The sequence below is a fragment of the Lycium ferocissimum genome, chromosome 7 (assembly GCF_029784015.1).
Source record: "Lycium ferocissimum isolate CSIRO_LF1 chromosome 7, AGI_CSIRO_Lferr_CH_V1, whole genome shotgun sequence".
Classification (NCBI taxonomy): domain Eukaryota; kingdom Viridiplantae; phylum Streptophyta; class Magnoliopsida; order Solanales; family Solanaceae; genus Lycium; species Lycium ferocissimum.
Window position 1 is genome coordinate 49,576,101 of NC_081348.1, and position 12,611 is coordinate 49,588,711.

A 12,611-nucleotide genomic window follows, 5' to 3' on the forward strand; every position below is an offset into this window, starting at 1 on the left:
AGAAAGAGAGAGAAAATTCAAATTTTTAATCCTTTTTTTTTTTTTTCTCTCTCTCTTTCTTCTCCACACCGAACAAAAAATGATAATAATAAATACTGTAGCTTCGTTTTTTCTTCTTCTGTAAAAGGCGGCCAATATATATCTCACTTTCTCTCTCTAGGAATGGACAAACTTTCTCTCTCTAGGCCTCATCATCCGCCATTTCTGTTTCTCTCTCTACCTATATATATATATATATATTTAGAAAAAAATGAGAAAGATGGTCCCTTATCTTGGATAATAATAGATTCAAAATAGTCCAGTTCTGGTCCATTTAAGTTTGTCAAAAGTGAACACTTTTAATATCCGTTATGAATATATAGAAAATAATTAATGGAAACTCACATTTGGAAGTATGTATTTTGTACTTTATGTTAATTTTCATCTATTTCTAGAGTTTGGTCCCAACCTTTTGAGGAGCAATTTCTCTTATTTTTAGTTTAACTTTTGTGTCCGATGTATTTTATTTTTTTTTGGCTGGTGTTTATGAAATATTGACTGAATTTTTTGTTGTTTATGGTTATGTTTTTCAAACAAGTTTGGTAAATATTTGATGGAGATTAAAAATGCTCACTTTTGGCAACAACAACATACCTAGGAAAATTTCACAACTTGAGGGCTAGGGAAGGTAGAGTGTAGTCAGGCCTTAATCCTATTTTGAGAGGTAGAGAGGCTGTTTCCGAAAGCCCTCGACTCAAGAGAAAGCATGACAAAAAAGGTAAGGACTTGCAATTCAAAGCAGCATGAAAACAAAAATAACAAAAACGAATATTTAGCAAACTTAAAAAATCAAAACTGCTCAATTGATAACAAAATAATACAATATAATACAATACAGCACATGTGCATTATCAAACGATGGGTAACAACTATCCAAACAAAGTGTAAGGGACAATTTGAACCTACAACATAGATAAGGGCTATTTTTGTAATTTTTTGATATATTTTATTGTATGTATATGTACGGCAGAGAGAAAATCCGACTACTACTTGAAAAAAAAGTGACGCCGCTGAAGACTTGAATTTTACCTTGTAGGGGTCGTTTGGTTCAGGGTATAAGATGGAGTTATCTTGCGTAACTAATTTTATCTGGCGTTTGGTATAAGGTATAGATTTATCCGGGATTATTTTATACCTTGTACCAAACGCGGTATAAAAATTAGCTGAATAACTCAACTTATACCTTCTTAACTCATCTTTATCGGATTATTTTATACCATCTTTTAGATGGTATAAAATAATCCCAATAGATGGGATAAATTAGTCCCGGGATTGTAATCCCGGGACTATTTTGACTAGCAACCAAACGACCACGTAAGGTACAAGTCAGGAATCGTGACGTACAATTACCTGAGGCTGTTTAAGAATAAGGTACTGTAAATTCATCTATGTTTTTTTACCGGATAAACCCGGAGAAGTGGTTTTGGTCAACGGCGATAACCGGTTGCGATATCAACGTGGCATTTGGGGATACAAGTGAACGCGCGGAATCGGCGCGTGTGGAGGAAGTGGGAAAATGATCCGGCCTGACAAATACAATGGGGTGAGCTGGCTTTAGCCAAGATTATTGTGTTTTTATTTCTACTAACTAATGAGTATATCATACACTACATACTACTCTTTCTATAAAAAATTATGTGGCACCATTTAACTAGACAGAAAATTTAAAAAAGAAAAAAGATGATTTTTAAAATTTGTGATTCAAAATAAGTCTAAGGGATTTGTGTAATTGTAAATTATCTCATTAAAGATAAGAGAGAAATTTTAAATTAAATTACTTCTAAAGATATAAATGTGAAATTATTTTTGGAACAAACCAAAAACGAAAAATGAGCCGCATAAACTGGGACGGAGGGAGTAATAGTTTTGTTTTGTAATTTCCTTATCTCTTATAAATATGATTTTTTTCTTCCAAGTATGGTAAGGTCTACGTACACTTTACTAAGGGTGTTCAAATGAGACCGAAAAATCGATCCGAACCATTAAACCGAGTCAAATCGACTTAATAAACCGAAAACCGGCTTTGTTTGACTTGATTTGGTTTTAAATTTTAAAAAACCGATAACATTTGGTTTGGTTTGATGCTAAACCAAAAAAATCCGAACCAAACCGATAAATACATACATATTTAAAATATTATATATATATATATCTTCTTCAAAATTTTAAAGAACCCCGAGTCCAATATAAATTCAAAATAATTAGAAAGAAAAGTGTAGCCCATTTAAGTTTAAGGTAAAATAAAATAAAAATTTGCTAAAGGTAAAATAAATTTTTCCCCTTATCCAATTTTGCAATTCCCTCTTTTACATGCCATCTGAATTACTACTAATAAACTAGCATTTTATTCGTAACAAATTAAAGGGAAGAAAATGGCAATTGGAATTTAAAAAGATTTGGTAGATGACTTTGTCTTTTTACGTTTATCATTTTCCGTTTTAACTTTTGTGCTTTCTTCTCAATGCTTCATAAACAAGATGAGTCTGGCTAACAAAAATTCACTGAGAATTACACGTAATATCAAAAGGCTATATGTAGGGAGATAACTAGAATCATGAAAAGTAGATATTACGTTTATGTAATTCCTATACCCATAGCCATAGGCCTATACCTAAATAAAGTTAATGAAATAATTAAGAAGATTCTTAGATTTGAATGGATCACGTCAAAGCTGTATTTAGTTACCATTTAATTTAAAGGTTCTTTGTATTCATACATTTTTAAAATCCGAAAAAACAGCAAAAAACGAACCAAACCAATAAAACAGACAAAACCAAAAAAACCAAAACCGAAATTTATACTATAATGGTTTGGTTTGAATATTAAAAAAAACCGACTTAATTAGTTTGGTTTGGTTTTAACCAAAAACCGAGTCAAACCGAATCGTGAACACCCCTACCAGACTCCATATTGTGAGATTTCACTGGTCTGTTGTTGTTGTTCACTTTCTGGTGTCTATACTGGGCCTTGATTAATCTGAATTCATATTACGTAAGTTTCATTAAGGGGAATGCTCTTCCTACTAGAATTTTTTCCAACTTAGAGCTCGAACCCGAGGTATTTGATTAAGAATGAAGGGATTTATTCATCCTACCACATGATGGTTCATAAATAGTACTCATTCAAATACAACTTTTATATCATGTTATATATTGTAGCAGATAACATATCTTATTTTAAAGGGGCAGTCTAGTGCACAAAACAATTCTCGCATTAGTAGGGTTCAGGGAAGGGCCGCACTCCAAAGGGTGTGAAGTAAACAGTTTACTCTAATGCAAGCATTAGTGGTTGCTTCACGGTTTGAACCCGTGACCTATAGATCACACAGAGACAACTTTACTGTTGCTTCAAGGCTTACCTCCTACTTCATCTTTTATGTGGAGTTACTTATACATATTCTTTAAATGATTTAATAATGTAGATTTTTTATTTATATTATTGGTGCATCTAATTTAAACTCATTAGTGTGTGTTGTCAGGAGCAATTTTTCTACTAGAAGACATAGAACTAAGAGAATTTGCCAAAACATTGTAGGCGTTTGGACACGAATTGGTTGAATTAAAAAATAAAATAAGATTTGAAGTTGAAATTATAAAAGGATGTTTGGAAGTTGAAAGTTGTGATGGGGGTATGAAAACATGTTTGAAGTTTACGAGTAAAAACTTAGAAAAACTCGGACCCGTTTGGACATAGATTTTGGCTCAAAGACTTGAAATTATTTAAAGTTTATTTCAAATAAGTATATGTTTATCAAGTTGACTCATTATTTCAATTTCAAAGTTGAAATATGAAATTTGAAATTTGAAAAAGAAGTTTTTAGGAGTTTTTCAAATTTTCATTCACAAAACGTCAACTATGTTTTCATATTTAAACACTACTTTAACTTCTAAATACTTTTTAGGTTTATTAACTTTCATCTCAATGTTACAGTTTCAATTGTTCATATGCAATGAGTGATTTATTGAATGTTTAAGAGACACTAATTAAATATATATGAACTTAAAATAGAAATATGGTAACCAGTTAAACAGAAAAAAAGATCAACATCATAACTTAAATAATGTTTTGTTTAAATTGACTCCACTAGATAGACACGAGTAGTTTATATATGGTTATCAATTTGCTTTTTGACTAGAAATTTATAATTATTCATTTTATCATGACTCACTAACTCACTATTGTTTAAGTCAAGTGTCAACTTGCTTATGGGAAAAACTTTTAATATTAAAGATTGACAATAACATTAGCAAATTGAATTGTATTTTGATGACATTTTCCAGTGCTTTAAAGATTTCTATTAATACATCGGTTGAACCAGTGATATAAATTTATCTTTTAATACAACTTATGTCCTTGAAAAATGATTTTTGATAATCAAAATTTTTTATTTTTTAGAAAAGAAAATATTTTTATCATATTTTATTTAGACAGTAGAAGAGAGTGAGAGTTCATTCAATTAAGCCCCCGTTGTTATCAATAAAGATTGTATTGAGATGATATTTACTTTTCAATCTTTAATTAGAGATCTTATATTAAAGCCCTTGAATGAAGTTGCCTTTGATAAAGGGGTGTTTGATCCGAGGAGGAGCAGAGATTTCAACTTTGTGGGTTCTGAATTTTAGAATAAGATTTCAAGTGATAATAACCGAGTTATAAATTTAATATTTGGATATATTTAATGAATATTTTAACACAAATACACTGTTTGAGCAAAAGCTATTTGGTTCGGTCAAACGCGCATCAAGACTTCTAGCTCCCCTTGTTTTACTCCTAAATTAGTGAATTTTTTTTAACGCACATTCATATTAGTCGAACCGCAAAATAAGTATCTAACACCAAATTGAAAAAAGAGAAACCTCCCGAAAGTTGGTTCTGGTAACTTGAGAAAGGGACCGTTAAGTTAGAAGTGTCAGCGTCAAAGTTGCATGGAATTCAACTTTGGAAAGTGAAAGCAAAACTTTAAAATGCAGACAAACAATTTATAGTAATGTCGACAAGTGTCACACATCAAAATTAATTCTTGTCATTTTCATACTTTTTTCCTCTCTTTTTTGTTTTTGGTTTTTGACATGTAGTGCTACAAATATTTTATTTTTGCAGGGCTATAATTTTTAACTAAGTTAATTATTAAGCATTTGGACAACATATATTTGAGTGGATATAAGCGACGTTATACATTGATTGTCTCCTACTCACCCTACAACATTCGGTCGAACTACCACACTCCACACCCTCCACTTCCCCTGCACTGACCCCCCAACCCCAACCAAAAAAAAAATCCAAACTCTCTTTACACCCCATCCTCGTCATATTTTTTTAGATTATATATAAATGCTTTTGGACAAAGGCGAATTCAGTATTTGAAGTTTATGGGTTCTTAGAGTAATCTTAAATTAATTTGCAATATTAACTGAGTTTACAATCAAATATTTATATATGTTTAGTGAATTTTTTAATGGATATATAGTGAACAAAACTATTGGTTATTGTGAATGTATAAGTAAAGCTTTGGAACTGCCTCTGCTTTTGAAACAATAATGTTTGTTTATTTACCAGACATAAAAAATAAGTATGAAATTCACTTATTTTCCAGCAAAATATTTCCGTGATTTTTTTTCTTTTATACTAAACACACCCTGAGTGCATGCAAATCCTTTAAATTAAAAAATAAATAAATGGACCAATTAGGCATTAGCTATTACGAAAGAGAAAAGGAGAAATTGAAGCTCTATGACAAAGTTAAAATCTAGGTGAACAACTCAAAATACTCTGTTAGAATTAAAAAAGAATTCCATTGTCATCCTCCCTGTGTTACTCCAGAGTAAAGTACGAAAATTCCATTAAAAGCGTATAAAGTGAGAACATCAACATGACTAAAAGTATATAAAAAAGGCATTTTTAAATTTAAAGTCATCCATAAAAGGGAACATTCCGATTAAATGAGATTCTTAATTATGTTTTTAACTTTGAAGAAACTTGCCATATATTTTTTTTTTCTTATTTTCCATCACCTGTCTCTTCCCCGGACAATGCTACCACGTTTTGTGCATCGGACTGCTCTTTATTTTTCATCTTGTGTCTGCTATTCGTATTGGGGTCCAATCAAATCCGAATTCATGCCGAGAATATCCGCATTGAGCGTAATCGCTCCCTATCAATGTAACTTAATATCAAAGTTCGAATTCAAGACCTCTGATTAAGAATGAAGAAATACTTACCATTTTTCCTCGGTGTTTAAAAGTTGTCAAGTAAAGTATAGACAGTCAAGTGGAATATTCTAACCAATACTTCCTTAAAAAGCCGACAAATTAATTTACTCACTTATTCTATGGAAGAATCATGTATAGCTGTATTGATTATTTATATGTTATTTATATCAACATCTAAGTATCCACATTTTCTATGATGATTAAGTACTAAAAGCTAAGACCTCTAATGAAGGCACCAACCTAACTGATCAAGTAGCCAGGGGTCAACCCTGGATCCACCAAAAAAAAAAAAAAAAAAAAAAAAAAAAAACAAGTAATAAAAGCAACTATGACTATCTTCTCTTTTTTTTTTTTTTTTTTTTTTTTGGTTTGTTTGTTAATATTGGGAATCTAATCAACTTAGCCACTTATTTTTCCCTTTTCTTTTCTATGCAAGGCTCATTTTTTTGTCTGGCATTTGGTAGGTAAATAACATTAATCCAAGACCATCTATATATTGATTTAGGTAAACACTATGTGGTTGGGTGCGGGTGGGGTGGGGTGGGGGAGGGGAGGGGCAATCAACATGAAATTCCACTTATAAAATTTATTTTTCCTACATTCAGTGAAGTTATTTTACCGATTTTTTAACGAGTTTGTCTTCCTAGAGAAAATATTTTTCAAAATAGTTTAACCAACCAAACATGAAAAAAAAAAAAGAAAAATATTTTCCATATCTTAAATTTCTTAAAGAAAATACATTGAGAGTACTAAATAATAGTTTTAATTACTCCCTCAGTGCCAATCATGTGGGGATATTTGATTCAGTACGGAATAGGAAAGGCTTCTTAGTTTGTATGGTAAAATGAGAAACTTGGAACTTATAGTTAAATTGTTTTCAATAAAAATATCATTCTTCTTTTAATGAATTAGTAAAAAAGATGTCACTTAAAATGAAACATAGTTGAATATTTACCTTTTTAGGTAGTGAGTGCAGGCTGTCCTGTTGTGGTGGAAGGAAAGGGAACACTAGATGTGTCAATATACAACTTTGACATTACATAAATATATCCAAACTGCAAAAAGTGATTCAATAGTATAATGAACCACAGTTGTCAACCAAACCATATGTCTTATATTAATCAAAATATTTCCATATTTCATGGTTTTCTCAAAAGAAAGAAAGAACCAAAAACACAAGTATGTGTATGATCCTTTCAAAGAAATGTTCATAAATGAAAAAGCTTGTTTCAGCTAGAGAAGGCTTTTAAGCAGATAAAAAAGGACTAGTCTACTAGCAAGAATAGTATAACCTGACCTTGACTGTTGAACCAGTCCCTTAACTATTTTTGGATATTTGGATTGGTGTAATTGCCTAATCAACAAAACTTTATATTGTCTTGTACCATATCTAGAAATGATAAATACAATGACCTAGTAACAAGAATTGTTATTGTAATGGGGCTAATAGGAGATTAGCATTCGTACAATAATCCAACTTTTTATTGGTATAAGTGGGTTACTCATTATTCAATTTTTTTCGTCACAATGACCAAGTGTTATTTTCACGTCCTTTAGTCACAGGCAAGGCTATTTACACCTTAAGTGGGATACATTACACAATTTGGGAATACCTAAGAGCAGTAGTTCTTTTCATTTTCCTTAAAAAAAATTGGCTTAGCCAATTAAAACGTAATCTCCCAGTGCATCATTTCAACTGACTGTGCATAGGAAAGAAAGGAGGAAAAAATGGAACAACACAGTTTAATGTACTTCCTTAATTAGTTTGTTTGTTTGTTATGAAGTAACATATCAAGCATATCAGTGCCAGCTGCAGAACTTTCACCACGACATTCAAAATATAAAGAAGAAAACACGCCATAAAGTCAAGGAAACACAGTTCTACTATTGAAAGCACAACTCAAATAAACTATTACAATTGTACTTGACGAGATTTCATCTCTTGAAAAGTTTTTATAATAGCATCATTAGAAATAGCATCAAATACCTCTCTTTCTACGTAAGGTATTAAGCAACCTCTCAAAAATTCATGATCCATTCTGTCCAACATATCATTCTTGATAAACTTCACGGCCGAAAAAGCTCTTTCAACGGATGCAGTTGCAATTGGTAGAAGCAAGGCAAGTTTCACTAAGCGGAATACAAGATGATAATTTAGATGCTTCTTTGTCTGAACTAATTTTCTTGAAAGGTCACAAAGTCCATTTACATTGGAGAACCTTTCATCAATATCACGAACATCAATAATGTAAGTCGCAAGTTGATTCTCAAGAGCACCCATACTAAACTCATCAAAGTCATCAGGATATAATTCGGCCATTCTCATTACCTTCCTAATATCAAAACTAGAAAATGAGTCAATTGGATTCAAACAAGCAACTCCATGAAGCAAATCAATTGTCACCTTGTCAAAAAGATCATTAAGTTCTTGAAGTTGCCAATCAACAATTTTACAAAACACATCAACATGATAATGATGTAAGACATTATAATCGGCAGGTTTACGTCGTCTTCCAAAGGTAACATATGGCTCATCAAAATTAGGTATCAAAATGTTATGTTTGATACAAAATGTTGATACCTTATCAATAAGGGGATCCCATCCATTGTCCTTTAACTTTGGCAACATTCCCTTTGCTATTTCAACAAGTAGCATAGCATTTGCAATGTCCTCCTCCTTCTTTTGTAAGGATTCATTAAGCTCATATGTGATTGCTAAAACATCTTTCATCAAGTGCAATATAAAAGCAATCTCAAATGTTTGACTAGTTCTGAGATATTCCGATGCCCTAGCTCTTTCATCTAAAGAATGTGCATCTGTAACAATAGCATCAAGTATATCTATAATGGAGCCAAACAAAAGGATAAAATTGCTAAAAGATTTGTAGTGAGATCCCCAACTAATATCACCAGCTTTAATAAGATCAAGTTCTTGTAGCAAGTTCCTACCAGTTGTAAGCTCACCCATATCTAATGCCTCTCGAATTTTTTCTCGTTGAGATACTTGGAATTCATCCATAGCTCCCAACACATTCATAATATTTGAAACCAATAATACAAGTTGCCCCACTTGAACACATTGTGCAGAAACCATAACAAGAGTATGTTGAAGTTGATGAGCGAAACAGTGAAGAGAATGAGCCGATCTATTTTCTTGTCTAATCAACATCTTAAGACCTTTGATATTATCATGCATGTCACTCTCTACATCATAACATTGTCCACGCACATAAGATAGACTCAAGGAATGATGAGCAAGTAAATCAACGATTGCCCTCTTTAAAGATAAAACACCAGTATCTTGAACATGGACAATGTCAATGATACGCTCCATCACAAATCCCCTTCTATCAATATATCGTAGAACAATAGTCATTTGCTCCTTGTGCAACACATCAAAAGATTTATCAACCAATAAGGCAAAGTAGTCGCCGTTTAATTCATCTATGATAGCCTTAATTGTTTCTATCTTACATGCAGTCACAATATCTTTTTGAATCATCGGAGAAGTCATTTGATCATTTTGTGGAGCATGTTCCAATACAAAATCATGAACGTCCTCGGACCTTTTCGCATACCATGAAAGAATTTCAAGAAAATTACCCCTGTCATGTGATGATTCAGATTCATCATAACCCCAAAATGACATTCCTTGTTTTATAAGAAGTCTTACCACATCAACCGAAGCAGCTAAGCGAACCTGATCCTCATGCTTAACTTGATAAGAAGTCATCTGGAATGAATCCAATGGTTCTTCTAATTGGTTGACATTTGCTTCCTGGTTAGGTTGATTATGAGGCGTCAAACTCGGTTTTGGTACTTGGGAAAATACTTCTTCATTGAATTTTGAAACTGAATCATAAAGTAAATATTTAGTGATAAGATCAATCTAACAGTCGTATGCACACAAAAGAAATACAAATGAAACACTGTTAAGAATCTGATGCATCAACTATGAACCACATGTTCCTGGTTGTTTACTTTTAGGTGCTTTAAAGATTGTTTTCTTTTCTAGTTGAGTTCGTTGGAGTTTTCTTCACTATTTGACCAAGAAGATGTTGCATTAATCTGTTTCAAGCCTAAAAGAAAATATCAGCACCAAGTATTTTAGTTCCACTAGTTGTAGACTTGTAGTTTAACTCAACAGATACTCCCTACGTTTAATCCCAGAAGCTTTAACATTTATTAGTTACAATTATAGAGGCCAGATAGAAAGATTATTAACACTTTCTCTGCGCCACTCTACTGAAGAATATTTAAAGGGATCAAAATTCAAGAGGGAAAGGGGTTTGAAAAAGTGCAAAATAAACTACTTACTATTACACATGACAGACATGAGAATGGGAGCCTTGGAGCAACATTAAAATTGTCTCCACGTGACCTATAAGTAGAACAAAATTTAAAATCCACAGGTTTAACCTTTAAAATTTTTAGCATCAAACCTAATATTTTAATTATGGGTTCAGACCTAGTACAGTATTTGTTACAATTTTAGTGAATTCTTATGCATAAATTTATACTTTGCGTGGAAAGTGCTGAGTTCAGATGAACCCGTGCTACAAGGCTGCATTCGCCTTTGCTAAGTCACGGGTTCGAACAATGGAATCAACATGGTTTCATCAGGGTAAACTGCCAACATCCCACCCCGTTAGAATACGCCCTTTCCAGACCCTACGTGAATGCAAAATGCATTATGCACCGGGCTGCCCTTTACACATGAGAATCTTAGGAAAAGCATAGGGTGTGTTTCGTGTGGGGGAAAGCATTTTCTAAAAAATGTTTTTCAATTTTTTCATGTTTGGTTGGTCAAATTGTTCCGGAAAATATTTTCTCTAAAAAAACGAGTTCCTTAAAAATGAGAAAAATGACTTCCCTAATGGACACAGGAAAACAAGTTCTATAAGTGACATTTCAAATTCATTATCTCCTCCCCGCCCACCCAACCCTCACACCTTCACCATCCCATCCCCCCATCCCACCCCCGTAGTGTTATGTTTGATTACGTATAAATGCTCTTGGGATATTTTTCTTTTACTTGCTTACCAAACATCTGCCTTGATATGCTTTTCCTTGAGCCGAGGGTCTATCAGAAACAACTTCTCTACCTCTCAAGGTGTGTCCATCTCTTGTCTGTACACTCTACCCTTCCTCCACTCCCACTGGATTAAAATAAACACACCCATAATGTGATATTTGTATATAGTAAAAATATTCGTTTATGTCATTATCTACAAGCTAAGTGACTGTTATTTCCTTGACAAGTATGGAGCACAAAAAACACAATCACATTCACTTATTCAATGAATATCTAATGCACAGTATTTCATTCTCAAAAACAAAACCAATAAAATATCAACACCACTTTTAATTTCTAAAAGAAAATAGAGGGAAAAGAAACTTACAGTTGCTGCTATGACAACACTGAGAGGCAGCAAAACAGCATTTCTCTCTTGCACGTAATGAAATTAGGTACTATTTGTTTAACCCCAATTGGCCCTTGACTCATTTTTAATTGATTTTTTGTTAGATAGAGCACAAAACGACAGTGTTTTTTTCTGTTCCAAAATAGTAATAAGGTAATAGAGTAGCACTTTTGTTCCATCAATTATTGATAAACTCGGGTTCTAGTTCCTGTTATTATATGCTCCCTCCGTTCACTTTTACTTGTCCGTATTCCAAAAATAAAATTTCACTTTTAATATGCATCAATTAATATGAGAACATTAGTAAATTATGCACTTCATTTATTATTTCTTAAACAGCATGAAAAGTCCAAAGTGGACAACTAAAAGTGAATGGAGGCAGTATTTGACAAAGCACACTAAACTTTCAATTAATTGAATCGTCCATTTTGTATCCCTTTGCAGGTGAATATGGACAAATTTACTAATCCCTGTGTCTATTTTTATTTGTCCTGTATATTAAAAATAGTTGTCCTTTTCTAATTGTCCAGTTTGGAAAATAAAGAGATAATTTACTATTTCATACCTATTTTACCCTTATTATTAATTATTGGGTTGACAAGTTCAAGGAATTTTTAGTGGTTGCATAACTTTTAAAATATGTTTTATTTATTTCTTACTTAGCAATAATTAGGGGTGATATAATAAAGTTGTTATTCTATTTTTGGTTGCACAAATAAAGGGATCCAGATTTGAAATTTGGCACATGCTTCTGACCAAGTGTCTCTATTGTGGGTCTCTCAAATTTCTTATATATTTGAAGGGTTTCACATTATAAATACAAGATTCGGATAAAAGTTGTGGGTTCCTGTGAACCCACACCCAATGGTGTGGATCTGCCCCTGATACCAAATCAATACATGACAAGTAAAAATGAACGCAAGAAGTACAAATTAATAAC

The 12,611-nt window shown here is 32.4% G+C and overlaps 1 protein-coding gene across 2 annotated transcripts; it reads right to left on the reverse strand.

Moving 5' to 3' along the window:
* Positions 1–8,135: 8,135 nt before the first annotated feature.
* LOC132065532 (uncharacterized) lies at positions 8,136–11,854 on the reverse strand. 2 transcript variants are annotated; one of them, XM_059458963.1, is made up of 3 exons: positions 11,651–11,854; positions 8,830–10,100; positions 8,136–8,577 (listed from the first exon to the last, which is right to left on the reverse strand). In XM_059458963.1, the coding sequence occupies exons 2-3, from the start codon at positions 9,979–9,981 to the stop codon at positions 8,161–8,163; spliced, it is 1,569 nt and encodes a 522-aa protein (XP_059314946.1). In that variant the 5' UTR covers positions 9,982–10,100; positions 11,651–11,854; the 3' UTR covers positions 8,136–8,160. The 2 variants fall into 2 exon arrangements, with proteins under 2 accessions (XP_059314946.1, XP_059314945.1); XM_059458962.1 differs by having other exon boundaries at positions 8,136–10,100; positions 11,651–11,852.
* Between the last annotated feature and the right edge of the window lie 757 nt (positions 11,855–12,611).